Below are 25187 nucleotides of genomic sequence, written 5' to 3' on the forward strand. Positions count from 1 at the left end.
TAGTTTATGGCATTGCGTACACAACTCCAAAAACCCCCCAAAGTGTCGAAAAAGCGAAATCAATGCAGGTGGGAAGGTCCTATAACACCCACATCATGTCCATCAGATATGGTGTAAATGTCAGTGCGTCTTCCTTTGCTCGCAATGAAGGGGTGTGGTGTTGTTGGTGCGCCAGGGTTTTTCCCCTATCATGTGCAACTCTTTGTCACATTAAAAAGCGATTAAAGCAATGGGCGCGAGCGCGCGCCTATGTGTGTGTACTCTTATTCTTCTTTTTTTATATTAATTCCATAAAAACCATTGTGTTTCTCTTATGGTTCCAGGTAACAGCATGCCCGCTTTAAATTCCTTTTTTGCCCAAAAAATTAGGTCACTAAAGCCAACCAATTGAATCAAGATGAATAATCAATGCGTTTTTTTCTTGAATGGCGGAATACTGTACTGAATAAAATAACTTTATAGCATCTCACAAATAAAGGAAGGAAAAAAAACTTACCTCAGTTTTGCATCGCTCCGATAGTTGACAGTTAAGCAAAAGAGAAAACAAAAGCACCTTATTAGACATAAAACTTGCTATAAACGATACTATTCCACTCGTAACACTAATTGTACTATGTACTAATTACACCACGACACTTACCCAACAACGGCCATTTTACTTCTAACCTTACCGACCGACTACTATTCAGTTTCCATTCGAATCGGTAAGAATTGTCCGTAGCTTTCAACTATCTTCATGCTTCCGGTTTGTTATTGCTTCAAGAGAAACTAGTGTACAGGCTAAACACCCCCGCGTGGAAGAATTCGCACGATAAAGAATCTTAAACAAACAACAATCTGAGCTTATGTCCCAGCTACGATCCACGTGTTTCGCCTGCTACGTGTCCTTTGAACTATCAACAAACATTATCTGCCTGATGCTCCCTAATGCGGCCCATTAAAGTACTCATCAACAACGCTTCCATCGGATGGATGTTGGAAGTGGTAGAAAAGATGCTTAACAAATGTGAAAGTTTAGTGAATTATGTGTTGTTTTTTTACGTAATCTAGCTCAGAATCAGGAAATGTAGACAAGGTTCGTTTCACCGTAGCAATAGCCGTTTGTCGAAATGTCAAGATGATCGCTAGCCGTAACCTTCAGCATGAGTTCCTCCCGGCCACGTCATCACGTCATCACGGTCGGAACAATTTTGTGTCTCCATGTGTGTGCTCCATGCTTCCAACACCTTTCAAAGTGCTTCAGCTGGAAAGAGCGAAAATGTCCAAGCCTCCAATCATGCTTGCACACCCCGCCAATGTGGCGCGGCTCCACGAGCAATATCCGCCGTGGCGCCATCGCGTGCGGTTTTCGCCGAAGGATGTGTTATTTATTGTTCTTTTGCCAACACACGGTACGTGTGACAACAGCGAAGGTGTGAACGAATGTGTTGTGGATGGCAAAAATTTCAACGATCACCCCCATTGCGCCCGCAATCTGCGATCTTCCACCGGTGTTTTGTGCCACAGCTAAAACACCACCCTTCTTCGCACGTTCACCCCCGGTGTGTAACAGCGGGGTTGACACTGTTGACAAATCCGTCCAACCATCGAATGCAAACAGCGAAAAGGAACCTGGGCCTGATGAGGTTTTATTTTATTTATCTTTTGTTTTGGCATAAGCAACTGGTGTGACCGATTCCCTGAGGTTTCCCATCCTTTTGCATCGGTGTCACCTTGTTAGGGGCGCAGGAAGAATTTTATGTGTCAAGCTGCTGATCATCTTGACCACACAGTGGTGGGCAGGAATGGAAGCACGCGCACACGGTAGGGCGGTAGGGTTTATCGAAAATAATAGAATTTTTGTGCAAGATCATGTTTCTTTATTCATTACCTACTGTTTACTAATTAAATACAAAATGCTACCAAATGTCGTGGAAACGATCATCGCCCAAGAAGGGTGAAAAGTGTATTGCTAACACATTTTAACGTTAACCACTGTACAGTATCTGCACCACCGTACCTGAAAGGAAAGGAATCTTCAGATCAAACATTTGCACAGAAGAATCTCTACCATCGGCGGACGTTCTGTAGTTACCGCCATCCACACTTAAAGTAAGCCTTCTTTTCATTGCCGCCCAACGGCCACAACTGATTGGTTGGAACAACCCCGTGTTGGTGCTTACGCATTTGGAACTATTTTTGCAACGAAAATGAACTTTAACGACACTGTACAAACAATACACACTACAAAAAGGTGACATTTAAAAGGTGAAACGTCAGTAAAATATTAAAAACTACGTTGTGGAAAAAATTACCCCCCAAACGTAAGGCAAAGGACAGCTGGAAATTAGGATCGGAGTGTGTTACTTTTACTATTTATCTGGTTAAAATGTTCTGTTCTGCCTTAAGAGTACGATAAGGTTTAACCTTAACGATTGTCATCTATTCTTATTCGCAAATGAGTTTTGCGGCCCAGAAGACGGTTAACGGAAATTTGGTACGCTATCTTATCTGTCCCCATCAGGATTACATTTCTCTACGTAATGATCGCGTGGCTTCCACGTCTTCCCAACAGTGGGTGTGAGTTTTTTTTTTTTGCTGTTACCCTACCAAGACATTCGATTTATCGGACAGCAATAGGCAATGGGTCTTACGCATTCGTTCAGCAACACACGGATTAGCAAACGCTCTAATGAGCTGTCGAACCATTTTTTTGTCCAGCGCAGAAATAAAATCACACAAAAAGCTACAGACGAGAGGACACAAAAAAACAAACGGAAGCACGCACGCTAAAACCAATTAAATGAATCTCATTTAAATTATCAAATGAACAAATTTGTCTCGTTAATGTGCTAAAATGTGATGCACTGCACAATTTTATTCATCGCGTCTTTCGAACGGCGGTTGGGACAACAAAATAAATGCAACACGCGTGGCTATGATGAAAGATTTACACCGACTACACTACACTTAATCTACATCGTCTAACATACTTTATTATTTTAATTTTTTGCTTTGTCTGTCAACAGATACATCGCACAACAAAAAAGACTTGATAAAAATGTCATTAGATTAATGCAAAGCTTTCAATAATAATTAAAACGAATCGCTGCCCATCACATCACAATAATATTATCGCTTGGCATAGCTAATAGCCACGCTTAACGACGTTTATGGCAGTCACTAATCTGGGATTTGCTAAGAAAAACACATCCCTTTCAAAAAAAAAAGAGAAACACTTTCTTGCAACATGATCCGCATTGAAGAAGAATCCATGCTTCATCAATTAGCATCCGTGATCGGTAAATTGTTTTCCTTTTTTTTTGTTGGACCTGAATGGGTTGTTTGATTAAAACAAATCGCTTTCCACCACATTACCGGTTAAATGGTACGGTTAGCCAGTTGTGCAGCTTCCGCGAAACGTGTCGTTTCTTATCTCCTTTAAGAGGAAATTCTTATTGATCGGATGTGTCACAATGCCGCTAAGTAACGAATTTAAATGTATTTCGATAGTGTCCTTAAGCGAAATTATATTAATTAAACGTGTCACTCTGGATGATGTTAGTAAAATTTTCATGTAGGACGTTTAAAAATGTAGTCCTTTTATTTCAATAATCTCCTCTGATGGTTTGTTTTCTTCTACATTCGCGACGGACGATTAATTAGTAAGGACTTAATCAGTAAAGACTTCAGGCGCCTCGATGGTGTATGTGATAAACGGCACTGGTCCACACGGCAGGACCGGGTTCAAATCCCATCCGGACCATCCACCCGTGGCAAGGACTGACTATCCAGCTACGAGTTAAAAATAAGTTTCGTAAGCCAGAAAATCGCCGGCGCGACATTTAGAGGTCGTTAAAGCTAACAAGAGAGAGACTTCATGTTTGTATTATTGTATAAAGTAACCAATTTAAATCAACAACATTTAACAGGTAGTTATTTTGCACCATTAGCGTATCATTGATATGATTTAATTTTATAGAATTGAGAGCAGAATTAGTTAGTCGAATTTTTTTAAAGTAATGACAATTCTGGTTTGAACGGTGGATGTAGTAAAATTTTCGAAACAAAAAGAGCAATTTGGAAGCAATAAGGTCTTCGTTTAAAAAAATAAAAAAGGACGATCATATTGAAGAACCTTCCTGAAATTTATTACTTTACTGATCGAAACCTGAAGCTTCGATATTCATGTTTCTTATGCAAAAAATTGATTTTTTTTATCTCATTTCTTGAGTCAAAATTTGATAAAAAAAATCACTAATTAAGCATCTATACCACTTTTCAAACAACGCATTTTTCTTCGATAATATCCTTTTTGGCTACTGCCAAACCCACTGCCTCACAAGACTTTTCATACAAAGATGCTTAAAACATAAATTCCATTGTACAGCATAAGGACAGACAACAGCTTGCGGCACTTTATGCTTCACAAATCTGCCACCCATGAAAGAAGACGTTCCAGAATAAAATTGGTTAACATAAAAAAGGCCAATACCGAAACGCCAGAACCAGTGCAGTGGTGGCTGCAAAATTGACATTTTTTTTGCTGTATGCAAAGTGATCAAACCAAAACAAAACCAAAAAAAAAAGTAAACTATATGATCATTCTTACAAGCAACGTTAGCATACATTTTTTTCGCTTCTCATTTGGGGTTGTTTTTCTCTTCCCTTAAGCAGGTGCCAAGAGGTTTTATCTTGTTACGCCGTGTACCATTCATTAGAGCGCATGCTTTTATTCATAATAAAGTTCACATTTTGTTTTAAGTACCGCGGGCAGTATCGTCCCATCATCCGATCCGGAAGCAGACGCAAGGGGCGGGGTTTCGGGGGGATGTACACATCATCAACAAAAAAAAACACCAAGCAAAGAAACACCAAAACGGATACGATCATATGATCGCATAATTGAATTAAGCTCGTGTGTTATGTAGATACCTTGTTACCATGGTGGAGGTTTATGGGGTTGATTTGCATGTTTCTCTCACCTCGCGCCCCAAGAGTTGCACTTTTGTTCTGCATATTCTGCCTCAGCCTCGGGCATTCGGAAAATTTGCAACATTGAGCGGCTTTGAATAACCCAAAAAAAAAAAAGAAAAACAACTCTCATCCCGTAACGTTTGCGGAACTGTACACAGATAATCGCAAAACCAAGGCGTGGTCCATTAAATTTCAATTTCATGGTCCACATCAGGATCGGAAGCTACCGACCTGTGTTTTGGTTTTATCATGCATCACTTTTCGCATTGTCTTTAAAAAAGAGTGAGAGATACCGTCTACGATTGATTGTTAAAGAGATTGTATTTTTTTTTGGCGCCAAAACACATGTTTCGCTGAACAAGTGCCGCGATATATGGAGCGTATTTGTTTGCTCCGTTTTACATAGCCCATCGAGGAAAAAAAAGGGTACGAAATTATAGACATCTCGACGCATCTCGTGAATGCACTGAATATGATTACATCGTCAAGGATTTCAACACGATCACTTCGCGACCGTTTCATCTCATTCGTGTTAATTCACTATAACTCTGGGACTATCTAAGCGTTTTAAGCGTTTTTATTTAATGTGTCATTTTTTTATAGTTCCCATTGTAGAATAGCTTTGTAAAAATCATACATCAATTACGGTAGAATTGTTTAACCTCAAAAATTCAAATGATAAGATCATGCTAATTCTTCCTCGTGACGAAAGATCCAGCGTTTTGCATATTACCCAAGCTCAAACTGGCGTCAGCCATAGGATATTCAGTAGGATAGTCAGTTCTCCCGTCATTCCATCCCGACAAAACCGGGCTACTCCAAATATTATACTTATTGGAAAACAAGAAGACGCCACACGGACTACTACTTCAGTCGACCATCCTTGGCCTGCTCAGTATGCTTCCCAATAGTGACCTTGGACTAGTGATGTGTAATCCTGAGTGGAATCGTGGATTCACTACGACTTCGCGTATGAAAAATTTATTCCAACTCCGACTTAAAAGCAAAATTGACTCCGGCGAGTCCGATCTAGCCCGAATGGGTCCGATCGATTCCGGACGAGTCTATTCATCTTTCTTTTGACTCAAATAATGCTTTAAATAAAAAATAAATAAAAAAAATTCTAAAAATTTGAAATTCTAAATTTCTAAATTGATTTATTTAACGCCAATTGGTTGAAATAAGTTTCTTTTCACTCTAATAATGCTTTAAATAAAACAAATAATAAAACAATTAAAAAATTCTAAAAATTTAAAAATTTCCTAAGGCTATAGCCTTAGCTTTTTGAGTAATTGTACAAAATTTTATAAATTGATTTATTTTAATGCGAATTCGTTGCAATAAGTTTCTTTTCACTCAAATAATGCTTTAAATTAAAAAAATAATAAAAAATCAGAAAAAAAAATTTACAAAAAATTTTCAACTCGAAAATTTCTTAAGGCTTACCCCTTACGATTTTTTTGAGAAATTTTTCAAAAAAATTTAAATTGATTTATTTTAATGCCAATTGGTTGCAATGAGTTTCTTTTCACTCAAATAATGCTTCAAACAAAAAAAAGTGTAAAAAATAATAAAAAAATGTGAAAAATCTATAAAATTGAAAATTTCATAAGGCTCATTTTTGCACCAAGTTCTGCTTATAACTCGGTTGGTATCCAACGGATCGCTAATCTTTAACCTGCGGTCGATAGATGGCACCAATGGCTACATTTTCTTCTTGGACGGCCATGCCTCCAGATGTCTGTGCCAGAAGTTATTCGAGGAACCAAGTTCCAAACCCTGTTTGAGAAAATGTAAAATTTTCCTCATTTTTGCACCAAGTTTTGCCTATAAGTCAGTTGGTATCCAACGGATCGCCAATCTTTAACTTGTGGTCGATAGATGGCACCAATGGCTACATTTTCTTCTTGGACGGCCAAGCCCTCAGATGTCTGTGTCAGAAGTTATTCGAGGAACCAAGTTCCTTACCCTGTTTGAGAAAATGTAAAATTTTCCTCATTTTTCACCAATGTAGCAAAATTTATAAATGTGATATATTTTAATGCGAATTTGTTGCATTAAGTTTCTTTTCACTCAAATAATGCTTTAAAATAAAAAAAGAATAAAAAATCAGAAAAAAAATTTCAAAAAATTTTCACCTCGAAAATTTCATAAGGGGTACCCCTTGCCATTTTTTTGAGAAATTTTTCAAAAAAATTTAAATTGATTTATTTTAATGCCAATTGGTTGCAATGAGTTTCTTTTCACTCAAATAATGCTTCAAACAAAAAAAAAGAGTAAAAAATAATAAAAAAATGTGAAAAATCTATAAAATTGAAAATTTCATAAGGCTCATTTTTGCACCAAGTTCTGCTTATAACTCGGTTGGTATCCAACGGATCGCTAATCTTTAACCTGTGGTCGATAGATGGCACCAATGGCTACATTTTCTTCTTGGACGGCCATGCCTCCAGATGTCTGTGCCAGAAGTTATTCGAGGAACCAAGTTCCATACCCTGTTTGAGAAAATGTAAAATTTTCCTCATTTTTGCACCAAGTTTTGCCTATAAGTCGGTTGGTATCCAACGGATCGCCAAACTTTAACTTGTGGTCGATAGATGGCACCAATGGCTACATTTTCTTCTTGGACGGCCAAGCCCTCAGATGTCTGTGTCAGAAGTTATTCGAGGAACCAAGTTCTATACCCGGTTTGAGAAAATGTAAAATTTTCCTCATTTTTAAGCAATGTAGCAAAATTAATAAATGTGATTTATTTTAATCCCAATTGGTTGATATAAGTTTCTTTTCACTCAAATAATGCATTAAATAAAAAAAGAATAGAAAATAGTAAAAAACCATAAAAAATGCTATAAATTTGCCAATTTCCTCAGCAGATGCGGATCTCGTTTCATGTCCTTGATTTGATAGTTAGGCAGAGCGAGCAGTATATTCAATTGGCTAGTTTGGGTATTGTACACATGTAGGTATTCCGTTTCAACTCATGTGTATCAAACGTTTCGTTTCAACTCATTTTTGTTTCAACTCACATATTTACTCTTTTTGCAACTCGACTCACCACTTACACTCATCAGTGAGGTACATGCTTACACTCATGAGTGAATAAGTGAAAAAAGAGTCGCTAAAACTCCTCGTGTGGTGAGTGAACGAAACTTGTTCAATACAACGTTTCAACTCACTATCTCACTCTTACTCACTTTGCATATCTCTAGATGAGTACGATCGAGTCGGACTAGTCATGGGTAAATTGTAAATTTTGCAGAACTGACCCGATAGTCCTAGTGATAATTCAGATAAATATCCGTGTCTAGCAAAATGGTATCACCTACGGATGCAATAAATCACCATAAAATCCGGTTCAAATCATTCACGCTATGGTGGTGGACGCTCCCCAAAAAAAAAGAAAGAAAAAAAAAGCCATTCCACAAATCATTCCATGGATCAAGATGGCATTCCTGTCCACGCCTGTCACCACACAGGAATGTTAGCGGTAAGGAATGTTTGATAATCATGTCCGATAATCCGATCTATCCACCTGTATTGTACGGAAACCACCTGCGGGCATCCTTTCGCTTGGGCATCCTTATCACTCACTACTGCAGCCACTGATCCCAAGAATGCGGTAAAGATGAGCGAAACAATAGTACTGTGCCGTATTGTGTTGTTGGGTTTCTTCACGTACCGGTTGTCTTCATCCTGGTTACCTTCCGGTATGCTTACCGATCGCCCCAGCCCAATTGCTAATCAATCATTTATTGACCCCATCATGCCATGCTTGCACAGCGTCAACCACACACATCCTGGTCGCGGACCGTCACCGAACACCGCGCAGATAGCATATCAGGGTGGCAGGAGACGAACCAACGGGTGGGAGGTACGGGGTCCGTCCGAAAGCCGAGGACCGATTGTAAATCAAAGAAATAGCAAGAAAGTGAGCAAGATAGTCGCTGGCGTTAGACACAGAAAAACGGCAAATAAACAAACAACCGGAATAGCATGCAACACACGTCAACCAGGAAGCATCGGATTGCTTTTATCCTAGCCGAGAACTGCACTGGTGCTTACTATAGCATTTATGTAGGAATGCGCGCCCGGATTAGTTTTAACCCCCAATGTGACAAACGGTTCGGGAATGTTGGTTTAGAAGAAAAAAAACCCCTGCCAGCGGAAGCAAACAAATCCCCCAAAAAATACCTCGTCCCAAAGACCCGATTGATATGTGTGGTGCCGGTACAGCATATACATACATGTTGCCCATTCCGCCTGCACATGCACGAGCGACAGAGCGAGAACGAAACGTAACAACAACATTCCGCTGAACGTTTCTGTGATCAGTACGATTGCCAATCTTTGATAAGATTTTTATGGCCTCTCGTTGAGTCTCCAAATATAGACCAACGCATGCAGGTATGACAGGCCTGAGGTATATTTCATTCATGAACTACCCAAACGGAATGACTATTCTTTTCTGGAGGGTTTTTTCCTTTTTTATTGATGTTTAGTTAGCTTTTTTTAACATTCGGTTTATTTCTATCACCCGTTGAAGGTTGGAGAGAAGTTTATTGCACACTTTTATCGGTTTGTGTTTTGGGTTAAATCGCTTCCATTACGACTGGCAGAATTAGGAGACGCCATTTGAAAGGTGATAATTGGTGTTCCGTAATCAAAACAACAAAAATCGAAATGCTAAACGTTATCGTTAAAATGTTGTGTGATAGAAAACGATGGTTGATTTTTATACAATTCCATTCCATAACACGTGAAGACATTATGTCAGACAGTAAACATTGTACTTTCTTTACCTGATCTTGCAATCATGCACATTGCTTATATCTGCACCGTCACGGTACATTAATGGATCAGCATTCATCTGTTCTAGTGCCTATTTTTGTCTACCTCATACAAACGCTATAATCAGCTCCGCATACAGTTTTATTGCAAACGTTTCCAGAAACTTGGTACCTGTTCGCACATCGCCGCCAGCAAACTATTATTCCCATTCCCGCACATTAGAATAAACCGATACTAATTATCGGCTTCAGCACAACAAACGTCAAGCTGCAGGATGTATGGCGGGAATGGCATTTCGAAACCGTATGCCATTCACGAACATCCGATAGTGTTAATCGACCAATTAAATAGCTACGTTTTGTGTTGACTGCGTACGTTAAATGCCATCCAACTGACATCGGGCGAAGTTTTGCTCGTAAAATAATGTCTCGACATCCTACTAGGTACTAATATACGACAGTCTTCCGCATCTGTCATTGAAGGTTGACAGTTTTAAGCAGTTTACAACCTTACTTACCTATCATCACTATCGCTTTTAAACACGTGGTTCACGAAGATTATTGTTATTAAAATTTTGTTAAATGGAATTACCTCTAACAGAACATGACAACTTATTCTTATCTGCCCTGCTGGGTCCATTCCAGTAGGATCTCTTATTTGAGCGTTAATTTCTTGTGGTATAGTTGTGTAAATCTGCTTGCGTAAATAAATGTTAATAAATTAAAGCTACTTCATAACTATGGTATCTATATGATATTTGTGGCTTGTACAACTTGTAGTTTATGGTAAAACGGTGTTTGGTCAAAAAGAATCCTTGATAGAGATGCATATTGCTTTAGTTAATCTATGATAGACTCAGAATTGCTAACCACGTAAATCTACAATTCTATTCTATCAATGTTAACCGTCGATATTGAGAGATAGCTCTTAAGCACATTAGATCCCTATTTTTTTATTCTTGAAAATATAATTCTTCAATTTGCTAGGTTCGCCCATTAGATTTCCCATGTCTGTTTAGTGAGAAATAATAGCTATGATCCATAAGATTCCAAGACCCCGACACATGGACATGATTGCTCTGAGGTACAACGGAAGAGCTAGTTAAAGGTGCTGAAAATGCGTAGTACATTTTTATACCATATCTACTTTGAGCTAAATATGATTCAAGTAGTAGCATTGAAGGTTATTCAAAATGCTCAAGTTTAGAAAAATTTCATTGGTCAATAGAGTCAAATACAGCTTGTTTTTAAGGTGATCACATATGTCAAAGTTGTTTAAAAATTTCCCTACATATGTTTTTTTAGCGATGCATTGAATTAATTTATATTGTTCCTCGTACAGACAGTTGCTGCATTACATCCTTTGCACCTGTTTCTACGAGCCCTCCGACCAACGGTGAAAAATAAGCTTTCCTTTAATGTACCTCCTTCAACTCTCTACCATAAGGACGGTGAGTCACAAACTCCCCAACAGTGCCTTCGATTATAAATAAGAAATAGCCACAACAGACACAAATACAAAGGAAAAAGGAAGCTTTTTTCATGAGCAACCGCGTGGTGGCATCAACCATGAGTAAGATGGAGAGGAATTCTTATGCGTTTTGTGCGTTGCTTTATGTAGCGGTGCTTCTTCGAGCAAATATTTGCTTTACAAAATCAAATCGTCAAACAGCGCAACTCAAATGGGCTGGCGGGTAACTCGGCCCAGGGTACACTCGTACGCAACCCGCTTCGGTTCGCCATCGGACAGCAGTTTGGAGAGCCCTTTGGAAAGGGGTAAGGATGTTGGGGAGATCACCGTAAGCCCCTTTTAGTTTTACATTTTGAGCTGCGTTGTTTTGAACGATCGTATGCAGTGTGCGAGGATGCGTCCGTGTCTATTATTGTTTTGTCCCTTTTTGTTAAACACCAGCCGGCCGACCGGGTCGCCCCAAAGCTCCCCCCAAAACCGTTGAGCGTTGCCGTCACTTTTATCCACACCGCCGCCGCACGGGCGAACGTTTCCGTGTGTCTGTTTCATCACGACCATTGCACACCGGATCGTGGCGCGAATGTGCACCACACTGGTGGGAAGTTCTATTGGTTCGATAAACTCAGCTTCGAACACCCTTCCGTCCTCTAGTGTGGGCCCATTCGGTATGGGTGTGGTATAAGTCCCATCGGCCCAACGCCTGGCACACATTTGTTTGCTCTGTTTGGTCTGCTTAAATCAAGCCGGTCCATTCCAAGGGGTCGCAACTCTCGCCCGAAAAACCGGGGCTCATCTGCTTTCCTCGCGCTGCCGCCTTAGCCCTTAGGGCGAAAAGAACCTCCCCACAGAAAAAAAGCCATCCGGCTCGGGAAAGAGGTTGCGTACGGGAGGATGCAGTCGTTACTGTGGGAAAATAACGTTCACTATTGCGACGAGTGCACACGCAAACACTTACGCAGCGTATGTACTCATCGTTTTCTTGGCCGGGGTAGTTTCACACTCTTTGCTTACGGTCAACTGTAAGAAGGATTTTAAAACTATAACGTATCAAACTTTCAATTAAGAGTAAAAGTATTGAGTCACTGAAACACATTTTAACTGATATCGACGATATTTAGCTTTCGCATTCTTCAGTTTCATTCAAGTACAAGGACTTGAGTAAGAAAAGTTTCCAAAATTAAATACTTCAAAACTTAGTAGCTTTTACTTTTGTTTCGTTGAAAGCAATCGGCATGTGTAGTAGTAGCAAATATCAAGGTCATCCGGTTGGCTGACACGACCGGCATGATAAGAACTCACGCAAATATTTAAATCAATCCTAGACGCTTAACGAGGCGTGATGAATGAGCGACTTATGAATGAATTTTTCAAGATGAATGAATGACAGGTGCAATGGGAATGATAAAGACTCGCACTACAATGGATGAAAGATTAGATGAAACCAGAACATAAGAAGACGCACTAATATCCTACTTACCACTCTCTCGCTCTCTCTTTCTCTCTCCTGATGATAGTAAAACATCAGATTATTTTACTTCTCTTCTCAAACCACGATCTTCTGCTGGACGATTGATCGTCCAGACCACGATTGATCTGGAAAATAAATCAATTGGAATCAGAAATAATAAGTCAAATGAAAATAAAAGAAAAGAGAATTGATACGTTTAGTGAATGCTGAATGTTTAGTGAACAACTTTCTAAAGGAAATCAAATTAATTTTGTGTTTTTCATTCAGCGATTTAGCATCTTGCAATTGAAAGTGATAATCTTGCAATCGAAACTAACGAAAGACAGTAAAGAAAGCTTTTTTTACAACAAATTTCCCTAAATTGATTATTTCTGGTGGTAATAAAAATGAAGGCGTACATCAAGGTGTTGTTAAAACAGAAAGTCCCTATGCCGCAGGAACCATAAAACAAAATTCGCCAGCTGTAAATTCAATCTGCATTTGCTTTCCCGCGGGGAAATTATTTCCCTTCATTGATGCATGAAACTGTGGAAGAAATTTTCTCTCCGATCAAGGATATGGCAGCCTAACCTGTCCTTCATTGTGTCAACTAAACCAATTTGCGAAAGATTGGTAAACCGTGACACAAAGCGCAAAAAAGCAACGACTGCACCACCAAAAACCAGCCAGTCTGCATGGTTTCGCGTACGACGCGGACGTTTTAAACCGATTGGCATTTTAGGGCCATCCCAATTCTCTCCCCCTTTTTCAACTGGCGCTCCAAATCTCCATCCAAACCGTCTATACGGCTAAAATGTGAAATGTCAAATTGCCAAGGGCGTTACTGGCAAATGGCACTTCAATTTCCAACACACGCCTGACGGACGCCCCCACACCATCAGGGCGAAAGGGTTGCGGCTTTCTACTTGCCGGTCCGGTACAGCTTTCGTCTTCATCCAAACGTCGTCGACTGCGTCGCTAGCCGTCCCCATTTCTGCCGCACGTCCTTCCGACGGATGGCCCTTTACGTGCGCCATACGATGATGATATGTATGTATATATCATCCTCCGTCTCGATCACACTCATTAACCATTTATCTCGTTATCTGATTGAGTGATGTTTGCCTTGGCCGTTACAACATGCATTTCTCATATATTTTCTCATTGCTTTCGTCAATTTCATCAACTTTTGTCAACTTTTTCCGTTTGTCTTCTCAGACGGAGGGCCCACTTGTCTGAGACCGGACGGGAGGAAGGGAGGCTACGGAGAGTTGGTTCGTTTTGTGTGCTTGGAAATATGTATATTTTACTTTTTCACTTTTTAGCCCAAACCCTTTTTGTCTCTCACATCCCGGGTGTCTCTTCCCTCCCCCCACCCCACTTCCCTTTTTGAGGCTAACGCTTCATTACTGCTTGTGTTTTGCCGCTGGAAGATTGTTTTCTTTCTTTCCTTCTTGCTTGCCGTACTACTTTTCATCTCACATTTTCTTCCCTTTGTTGTGCCGTTGAGGACGTATGTTTCATGAATAATGCAAACTATTTTTTATCGGGGTGGCCCTTTATTGTAATGTACGCAGCGGTCCCTATCGCGTAGTTCGTTGTCGTTTTTTTTTTGTTTTTCGTCATCCTCACTCGCGTGTTTTGTCTTTGGCTGAGAGTGTCGTCCGCTCAGCCATCGTCGTGCTGGGTGCTGTGGTGATGCTAGCATTTTTCCTCATTTGCTTCCTTATCGCTTACAATCACACACTCACTTTCCTTTCCCATTGCCGTTTCCCTGGGCTAATCGATCTTTCTCGGTTAGCGCCCCCAAAACATGCGTTTGTTGTTCATTTCACATTTCGTTTCGCTCTTTCGCGATCGTTTGCGACAAAACGCTCTTTTCTATACATTTTATACATTTTACAGCACTAAGCTAACACGTTTTGTCGAATAGTTTATAAGACGTTGGAAATGAATTAAATCAAATTTTGAGTTCTCAATATTTATGCTTCAATTTCAAAATACTATAAATCAATTGTTCTTACCGCAATTCCATGCTTCGAATGGCACAGTTGCAAATTTGCACGCACTGTACCATGCACACGAGTCATTTAGATTGAACGATCGAGTTTCGTGGGACAGCTTAATGCAATCGTTAGACAAAAAGAAAACACGATCGAGAAAGGAATGTGACACTGGTGCGACATTCTTGACGTGACGCACTACGATAGTGCCAATCATCGTTCTAATTATGCGACGACACGGACGGATGCCAATAGCCATCTTCTGCAGGGTATGCGCGGATCATCATGTTGTAGGTGAATTGCTGTCCAAGTGGCGGTGTAGCAAAAGCGAGAGATCGCTTACTTTTAGTTTTCTTTCGTGCTTCCTCTTATCCTTCATTAAAGAAAATCATTGTATTTTTGTTTTGCTTGCTTTAGTTTGTTTCTACTCGTACACGGTTTTATGTTTGAATTTTCCATAACAACTTAGCACAACAACTGAAACAAAAAGTGTTAGCTTTACTTTTTTTAGCAAAACTTTTTACCTTATTCAAACTTTGTGTGTCTTGCTGCGTCCAATGTTTGCCGATGCGATGGCAACCTGAAGTTGTGTTGCCGTGGACGTACGATGCGCCTGATCGTAGGATCCCATTTTTCCTGGTCATGTTCCGGTGATCCTCTTCTATATTCTGAGTTTCGGTTGTTATCAGAAGCATACCGATACGGTGTTATATCGTGCTGCCTGTAGGTTCTATCTTGCTGCCGCCTCGTGTCCAGTTTATAATTTCTCGGTTCTGCAACGTACGTAGGTCGCTGCGACCTATCTTGTCTCCAACTTGTTCTATCATTATTGTTCACTGTACACTGTTGTGTCCTGCTAGGTGCTGTATAGTTTGGTCTCGATGGCGTACTACGTTCCCACGTAGGAATCACATCGTTTCTCGGCCCACTAGCACCACTTCCCGGTAGCATTCTTTGCAAACTTGCCAGATAATGTTCACGTTCCATTTTGTGTCCCCGTGTTTCGTTGAACAAATTTATCGCATCCATCGGATGATAGCCCAGTTCCGTGATCAAGTATGCACAAACAAAATACCCGGTACGGTTAAGGCCGTGGGTACAGTGAACACCTATGAGCTTCCCTACAACAATCCCCGAAAGCGTGGTAAGGAGATGATTAATAATACATCACCGTGTTGCTTAATTTCCACGATCGATAGACTTACCCTTGCTTCCAGGATCATTGAAATAGCCATTCACTATGTCATTGAATCTTTACGAGAACGCATGGTCAAAAGGGAAAACGAAGTTAGATGTTTCCTACCGAAAAGCAGCTTTCCTTATGGTGCTGCTAATGCTCTTATCTTACCGTTGTAGCAGGTGCATTTTAGGCAGTATTCTCCCTGGAACGGGAATTTTCACATGATCAATACCCCTCGAGGTGAACTCGCGCGGATTATAGTAGCGATGCGTGTTTGTTAGATCGATGATCAACCCTAACGGTATACGTTCCATTGCATCCTCTGGAGTAAATTGTTCTTTTCGCGGCATAAGGTTATTTCGCTGTGAAAAATAACATCACTTCATGATTAAAATTAACACTGCTAGTAATGTTTGTTGAATAAATAATAGAGAAAAAAAGCTGATTAGGAACGGACAACCCGTAAGTTCTTGCATGGACAAAATACCGTCGATATAACGAAGAATAATTAAATCGCTAACGCTAAGTTGGACGTAAAATGAAAGGCGAAGAAAGCGAAACAACATGTTTGCACATACATAGTATGTATGTATATCCACTGATACCGGGCGACTACTATTTCGACGGTTCCGAACAGCTTCCGGATGGTTCCGTGGGGCGCACCGGAGAACCCATCACTAATGTCAACCGCTTCGCACCCGCCAACTGACAAACGGACAACAAATACAGTGGCGCGATATACGATGAAGCCGGTGATCATCGTTGCTCTGCTTTAATTGCTTGCCTTAAGTAAACATATTGCAATACACTCCTAATTTAATGTTACGTTCCCCCATCACCGCTTCAGCTCATGCTCCTCTTCGCTCCGCCCATCTCGGTTCCGGATCATTAAGGCATACAGAAACCGAACGTCTTCAGGGGTTTGATCGATCTAATCAAACTAATCACCAGTGTAAACTTCATTTACCCATCCCGTATGATTGGTTCGAGCAAACTCATCAGCCCCTAATCGTTCGTTTACGTGTAGAGCAATGGCGACCTACACACCACACAATCATATACACTTTGCACGTTCTACGCAAACACATAGGTGGATTTAATTTCCGGAAAGCGAAAAAGGATCCAAGGAATGTGTCGCTGTCGCACAAACAGTGGCTGTGAACGGATCCAAGATCCTTCTCATTTTCCCAGACACACATATACAAAACGGAATGGAATGGAAAGGAATCGGGGAAGGATGGATGGAGCGCGGTGCATGTGACGAATCGATCGATTTGGCGATCGACCAACGACGCCGGTGGTCTACTTTCAATTATACGAGCACACACCAAGAAGTGGCAAAGAGATACGGTAAGCACAGAGGACAGAAGGCAAAAAATATTAATTATCAATAATAATACATTAAACCGTACCAACCGGCCGTATCAAGATCGTATTCACTTCTGCCCCTGCTGGTGCTGCTGCTGCTGGTGCTGACTGTGGCAGTGGATCGCGCTGGTTTTGCTATGTTTGCTCTTCCATTAGCCAACCAAGTGTGTGCATCAAGACTGACCCGGTGTGAGGGTGCGCACGCTCGCACTCGCTTTTGCTCGCCACTCATATCACCGCGTTCTGGCGTTCTCTGCTCTGTCAGGGCTTTTTTTTATCCCTTTTTTAATTAATACATCGACTTCAATCGTGTCGAAGCTTTCTTCCCGACTGTTGACTGACGAAACGACACGCGGTCGGGCGGGGAAAAAAAACCATGGTTAAATATCGTCAGTTTGTGATAGGCGATATAGTATAACTGCGGCATCAAGATGTTTCGCTTGATGATCATCGGTGATCGTGATGCAGTAAATGCGATGAATTGCGAGAAGAGGGATAAAAAAATCCAACCATGAGAAGGGCGATGGGAGACATTTCGTCCACTGTCGCGCACCAGACTCAACGCCGAAGTGAACGAATCTTTGCCGGGGACAGGTTGGAATGTGCAAAAAGAAAGGCAATGAAGAATGCACGGACAGCAGGAAAGCCAAGTGTCGATGGATTGGTTCGGAATGAAGCAGCCAAATCGAATCATGCAAGTGGACGACACTACGCAACCTACCAGTTGCTACAGCCACAGGGACCCTCCTCCGCGTCCAAGGTGAAGAATGTTTGTTATATTACATTTTACATAATAATAGCTTGCAGTTTCGCTCTACACCGGGTGCCAAATATGAGGAAATGGGATTTCCAGCACCCCTCCCTCTTCGCATCCTTCTTCCACTCGAGACAATGCCACCGGATCGATCGTACAGCAGCATCTCGCGCTATCAAAATATAATCGCATCGCACTCTTCGCTGTGGTCTAAGGGTGCGAAAGATCACCATGCCTACCCATCTCTTTCATTCGTTCGTAACAGTGCAAATACTAATGGCACCCGTTGTCCCTTCACTCTGCATCTCTCTCTCTCTCCCCTACGTTCTCCTGCTGGTTTCCTGTTACGGTGGTCCAGCGAGACGCGCACGCGGATCCGTTATCGATCCGTTTACATCGGTTTCCTCCCTCGGAGGTGTGCCGACGATTGCGACCACCGTGAGGCCACATGGTCATACACACGACGGAAGGGCAGCTGATTGTCTGCGACGATCGACATCATGATCACCTCCATCGTCATACCCTCTATCGCAATCGATCCGGATCGATGATCACCAGCGTCGCGGTGATCGTTGCGAATAGTATGTTCACCATCATATCATGCGCTCACTCTGATACCGTCCGCCTTCTCGTTTTTCTATAGGTTTTATTATTGTTATTACCATTACTACTACTACTAATACTACTACTGCTGCTGCTGCTGGTTCTGCTACTACCATCCCGAAAATCATACCCGTCACAGGCGTGGCCAGCGAAAAAACTTGATATGCGATCGCACAATTCGTGATGCGCGAGGCGGAAAAGATAAATTGCACAATTAAGACATTCTTCTGCTTGATCCGCATCCTGGCGACGAAAGGATGGTGTTAAACTTTGTAATAATCCAAACACGCCCGGCACAGAACGTAGAAGCAGTACACAAAAACAAAACGGAAAGGACATTCAAGGGTGCCAGGGGTTACGTGACGGGAGCTGATGAAATTGCTGTTTGTTTAACAGCATGTGCAAGAGAAAAGGTGGAAAGTACCCCTGGGATGATCACGGGTAAAGTGTCCGATGTGTAATTTACACGCGGAAAATAACTACAATTTCCATTGCAAAGCTTCGCGTTTATCAAGGTTATAAGGGGTTTTTTTTCTCTCTACGCCCCTTTTGTTGCGTTTATTGAAATGCCGAGCTAATGCAAGATGTGTGGAGGAAAATGTTTACCTGTTCTTTTTAAATTAAACCATAATTAGACCGAATAAGGGCAAAGCTGACCAAACACGATAATGGTCCCCGGCGATAAAGTGTATGTTTAAAAAAAACTGAATTATCAACACAATTACCGCACTGATACATAGTATCTTCCATAAGCTGTCGATCACTCTTGATCACGTGATAAAATAGCAAAGAAATTGTATTAACATCATCGGCGATCATCTTCTTATCGCCTAAAGATTAGAAAAACATTCGTCGAATTATGTTTTTTTTGTTTCTAACCTTTCTGTGCAGTTGTAACTGATTTTTTTTTAATGCAACTGAATGCAACTCAGCACCATTTTGAAGATCTTGATCTGATGATTGCACAGTATGCATCGATCTTTCTAAGAAAGCATAAGATCAGCAGCAGCTATTGTTCTGCAGAGAATAGCAAAACTAGAGAATAAAAACACCGAGAAAGGGTATTTCCCTGTGATTGGGTGAATACGATCGGCCGGTCAACAAAGTTTCGCCGTAAGCATAAACAGAAGGCTGCAAAGAGGCATCATCACACCAGCAACCTCTCCCATGCCTTCTCATGGGCATCCCCAGCTTTACATTAGGTACCAACGCCTTACAACATACAATACTGCCTTGTGCCTACAGGCTCGAATTTTACGACGGCATCTTTTGCATAGGAATGATGAATCACCGCCGGCGCGAAACGGAATTAACACATGCGGAATCGTGTGCAACATGCATTTCTCGTGCCCGTTTCTGGACCGCCTTCTGGACCGAAGGCGACGAGATGCGTGATGTGTCACGCATGTACCGTAGACACATAAATAAACCCACTAACCAGCGCACATGGCACGTCCAAATGCGCGCATAATTCGCAAGGGGACCATCCAAAATGGGACAGATTTCAGCGTACACCGTACGTCTGACGCGTGTGATCGGCGACATCATCGAAACGCTCGGGGGATGCTGTATGGAGAAGAAAAAAAACACACAGACACACACACATTGTCCGGCAAACAACAAAATCGGAAAAGACTATCTTCCGTGATCATCAGTCTGCAAGGGGATGCATCATCGCGTGCCATACGCCGTGCAATATGGAATATCAGAGGCATTGTGTTCGTGCCATTCTGTTGCCTCCTTTCTTCGTAAGGGATGCTTTTTTTGTAGTATCATCAAAATTTTAACCTCATTCTTTATGAGGATTAATCGAGCTTTAGGACCACACAGCCATAGGCCATAGCCAATCACCATTTTTTGTGTGCAAAAGGATATATTTTAACGCACACTGCATGAAGCTGTTTTAATCACACATTTATCCATTTCTGTTGTTTTGTAATTAGGCTCGCCACTTAGAAACGAGTACCCTTGGCCCAGAAAATAACAACAATAACTACTTACATTCCATAGCGGCACCTTTAGCGCAATGAATTTTCCAATCATAACCCTTCCATGGGGGCTATATTTAGTCCACCTGTAATGGGGAAACATTAATTGATTAGACAATTTTATGCGATCGACATTTCTAAACTCAATATGATAGAAAAAATAACAAAACATTACCGATCCGGTACAGAACCACCCATTTTTCCAAAGCAATTCGCTATATAAATACAAGACGCTACACCGAGCTGATGGCGTGAAAGTGACGTTTCATCAACATGCTGTTTTGCTATAATAACAGGAGTTGTGCCATAAACAACAATTATGGCAGTTCCAAGGTTTGCACATATTCATGCGCATGCAGAAGGATATTTACTTTTAGTGCGAGTCTGTTTTCCGATTGCATGATAATTATAATTATTTATTTAATTTAACCAAATATTTATGCTCATTTTGCGTAATGCAAAACCCTTCCACTAAAAAGGGTTCAGCATCCGTTGCAATCTTTTTTTGTGAAACCCTCCCACAGTTCGGTATGAAACGATTGACACATCCCCCAGCAATGAAAAGCCGGGAAAATAATTTGTTTTGATTGCAATAAAAAACCACCACGAGGCTTACCGTCGTACATTTCCTGCACATCGATCGTGGTTTCTTGCGCGTGCTGAGTGTGGTTTGGACATTGGTGAAATGGCACAGAATTCGGATGCCGTTAAGCAGGCGATGTTTGAGGAGTTGGAAAAGATATTGCACCCTGATTCCGAGCAGCGGAAATCTGCCGAAGCACGGCTGGCTCAGCTAAAGTTTACCGAATGTAAGTGTGTGGCCGAATGTAAGCATAGATTTGCGCGTTCAGTTACAACTCCGGCATTGTTGTAGGGTATGGAGTGATTTTGGCTGAGTTTACTGTCGAACAGCAGATACATATCGGTTTGCGGCAATTGGCCTCCGTGATGCTGAAACAGTATGTCAACGATTGCTGGGCCGATGGAGGTGACGTTGACGATGTTGGGGATCTATCTGCTGTCGATGCCGCTGCAGCCAGCACAACTCCAGCACTGCTAGTTAATGATGAGGCTAAGCGAAGGATAAAACAGATCCTACCCGAGGGTTTGTACGATCAAAACAGCAAGGTAAGAGGGGGAAAACGTTCATACCGGTTCTTTACGGTACATTTCACATATTCTGTCTCACCCTCCTAGATTCGTTCGGTCGTAGCGTACTGCATAGCCAACATCGCACTGTACGATTGGCCAGGTGACTGGCAGGAACTGTTTGACGTCATCGTAAAGTGTTTGAGCGGCACGGAAAACTCCGTCGATGGAGCGATGAAAGTGCTGGCCGAATTCACCCTCGAACTGGATCGACAGGTCGGCGAAGTGGCTCCGTTGATCCTTTCGGAGGTTTATCGCATTTTTACCGCCGCCAACCAGTACAACGTGACGGCTCGCAAGTATGCGGTAGAAATACTGTACTCGCTGCTACGGAGCATTAACACAAACATTGAAACGCGTCAAGAAAAATCCGCCATCCTCAACCCGGTGCTGCCTAACTTTATGCAACGGCTCATCGAAGGTCTAACCGCCCCGAATGGTCCCCATAGCAGTTTTCCACTGAAAACACAAATAATAAAAAGTAAGCCGTTTGCCACTGTTTGCCACTATTTTACGCCCTCTCACCTAATTTATCACTCTATTTATTTCCAGTCCTGAAGTACATGATTTCCGACATGTCCAAGTTCGTACAACCGTACGTGGGTACGATCCTGCCAACGATCTGGCAGCTCCTAACGCAGCTAGCCGACTTTTACGTGAAAGTCGTCGTGAACGAAATCGAAGCGGCACCGTTTAACGGTACCGAACAGGACGAAGACGTGGTCGATGATTTTGTGCAGATGATATTACAAATTTTCGAGTTCGTGCACACGATTATTGAGATGAAAAAGTACAAGGCAGCGATCATGAACGTGCTGACCGATCTCGTGTACATAACCATGCTGTACATGCAGATCACGGAGGAACAGGCCCGCCAATGGCTCGATGATCCAGAAAAGTTTGTCGACGATGAGGATGAGCAAGGGGTCGAATTTACGATACGTGTGACCGCGCATGACGTACTGCTGATAGTAGGCCGGGAGTATGAAAATCAGCTACTGCCCTGTTTCACTGAAGCGCTGGGGAAGCACAGTGCCGTAGCGGAAGTCGATCGAAATGCGGGCAATCCACACTGGTGGAAGATTCACGAATCGTCCATGTTGGCGGTCGGTTCGTTTAAGGACATGATCGTGGAAAGTCCGGCCAGTTTCGATATGGGACAGTATTTGGCACTGATCAAGATGCTGATGGAGAGTCGAGCGTCCCCGTATCTGCTGGGTCGCTGTTTGTGGCTGTTGAGCCGGTTTTGCGAATGTGACATTCTACGGCAACCGTTCATGGAGCAGATTATCAACGTAACGGTCGACAGTTTGTCGATGGATAAACCGATCGTGCTGCGAATAATGGCCGCACGGTAAGAACAAGCAGATGGTAGATCGTTACAGTCCGACCAAAAGATGATCGTTTCGTTTTATTCTTTATTCTGTTTAGAGCAATTTATGGATTCTGCGGTAACCTTAAGGACAACAAGGACGAACGTCACGTGCTAATACTGTCCAAGCTGGAACATTTCTTCGATGGATTGGTTGGATTGTTTGAACAATCGCAAAACACGGTGGTTGGTTTGCTGCTGGAAGCGTTAAGTGCGATCATTTCGGTGGGTAGAACCTTTTTAAAACACCCGTTTCATAGTATATACAAAATGGCGGGTTCTAATCACGCGTTTGTTTTTTTTTTCGCTAGTTCGATGTCAACGTTACGGCCACACTGTGTCCGAAGATAATCAATGTCACGATGAGCGTGTTCCAGAAATATCACGACGATCGTTTCCTGCTGGAAATGGTACAGGATGTGTTGAAGATCCTTTCCCAGAACCCGTTCTGTTTGCTGCCGCTTCAAGATCGCATCATCCCGACGATCGTAAACATCCTCAACCACGAGCAGGCAGGCGAACAAACACTACTGTCGCCCGAAATAGCACTCGATGTGTTGCAAACGCTCGTAAAATATTCCCAGGCACCGTTGAGCGATGCCATGATCGAAAGCGCCTTCCCGTCCGCTGTCCATTGTATTCTGCGTGCCGAAGATCACTCGGTAATGCAAGCGGGTGGAGAATGTTTGCGATCGTTCCTGGCCGTTTCGCCGGAGCAAATTTGTCGCTACAAGAACGGCGAGGGACTAAACTATGTGCTGCAGGTCACGACCATGCTGCTCAATCCGATGAACACGGAATCGACCGCATCGTTCATCGGCAGGTTGGTTATTACTATCATTACCAAGGTGGGCAACCTTTTGGGCGATTCGGTCGATCTATTGCTGAAAGCGGTTCTGAGCAAGATGCAGCTGGTAAAAAGTCTCAACGTAATTATGAGCTTGGTCACCATTTTTGCACATTTAATTCTGCTCCAGCTTGACGCGGTCATGAACTTTCTCAGCACGGTGCCGGGACCCACCGGTGAAACGGCCATGAGCTTCGTGCTGGCAAACTGGCTTAGCCGGCAGCATCTGTTTTATGGTCAGTACGAACGTAAGGTAACGACGCTAGCGCTTTGCAAGCTGTTCGAACATGGTGTCACCACGAAGGACGATCGGTTAAACACGGTCATGATCAAGGAGCAGGTGCCGGCGACTACCGGCAATGCAGCGAACAACACCAACGCCCGTCGTACACGATCGACCGCCGCTAAAACAGCGACCGTGTGGATCGACACACCGGTGTTGGTGAAAATATTCAAACTGTTGCTTCACGAGCTGGGCAGTTTGCGTGAGGCTAAGGAAGCTCACAGCAAGAATCAGGACAGCGGAGACGAGGCAAACAGTTCGAGCGATGAGGACACAGACGTCAGTGGAGATGGTGGTGTTGGCAAGATATCATTTCTTACCCTGTTAACTCAGATGGATGAAGGTAGGTAAAAAATCTCGATAAATAGTAGGATATCTAACCCATTTGTGATATTCTTTTTGTCGTCTATCTTTGGTTCAGGTGACGATGATGAGGAAGAGGACGAAGATGATCGACAGCTGATGGCAGAATTGATGAACGATCCTATCTTCCAGTGTGATACGATGGAGTATTTGATCAAATTCATCGAAAGCTTTAGCCATCACGAGAATTTCCTTGCGTTTCTGGGCAAGATCGACGAGGCGGAGAAAAAGATACTGCAAACGATGAACATCCCTCCAATGTAACGAACTTTTGCATACATACCCACCAGCAGCCCAGGGCGTAAAACGCCCCGGGGGGGGGGGCAAAGTGAGGAGTATCCAATCACATGCCGGTCGGTAACATCATTCACCTTCGTCTGCATGCGGAGAGTAAGGTTTAATTTTGCGCATTACTTCATCCGACTCTTCTTTATTTGTTTCAATTCAATGTGATTCTATTTCGAAAATATACACAAATTGCGTAGCGCAATCACCATTACATCGCGACGCGAGACTGCTTATATTGGGCAAACATTAGTAATGAAAAAACGGGACGCACTTAAGATAACAGCAGAAAATGCGATAGCAAATTTTCGGAAAACTGGTACTGGTGGTG

General features: G+C 42.3%; 2 protein-coding genes across 2 annotated transcripts in view; one reads left to right on the plus strand and one right to left on the minus strand.

Annotated features, from left to right (window-relative positions):
• LOC125768508 (uncharacterized) overlaps positions 1 to 20767 on the minus strand; it is a 94280-nt gene extending 73513 nt beyond the window's left edge. Inside the window, exons 1-3 of the mRNA XM_049436274.1 lie at positions 20733 to 20767; positions 20571 to 20643; positions 12692 to 12807 (exon numbers count right to left, since the gene is read on the minus strand). The gene's annotated coding sequence lies outside the window, so the exon portion shown is untranslated. The remainder of the gene's footprint in view (positions 1 to 12691; positions 12808 to 20570; positions 20644 to 20732) is intronic.
• A 196-nt stretch (positions 20768 to 20963) lies between these two features.
• Positions 20964 to 25070, plus strand: LOC125768499 (importin-9). Its single transcript, XM_049436251.1, has 7 exons — positions 20964 to 21366; positions 21432 to 21685; positions 21755 to 22187; positions 22259 to 23060; positions 23138 to 23303; positions 23390 to 24551; positions 24630 to 25070. Exons 1-7 carry the CDS (start codon positions 21243 to 21245, stop codon positions 24833 to 24835), a joined length of 3147 nt encoding a protein of 1048 aa, XP_049292208.1. The 5' UTR covers positions 20964 to 21242; the 3' UTR covers positions 24836 to 25070.
• Positions 25071 to 25187: the final 117 nt, after the last annotated feature.

This window comes from Anopheles funestus, chromosome 3RL (assembly GCF_943734845.2).
Source record: "Anopheles funestus chromosome 3RL, idAnoFuneDA-416_04, whole genome shotgun sequence".
Taxonomy (NCBI): Eukaryota; Metazoa; Arthropoda; class Insecta; order Diptera; family Culicidae; genus Anopheles; species Anopheles funestus.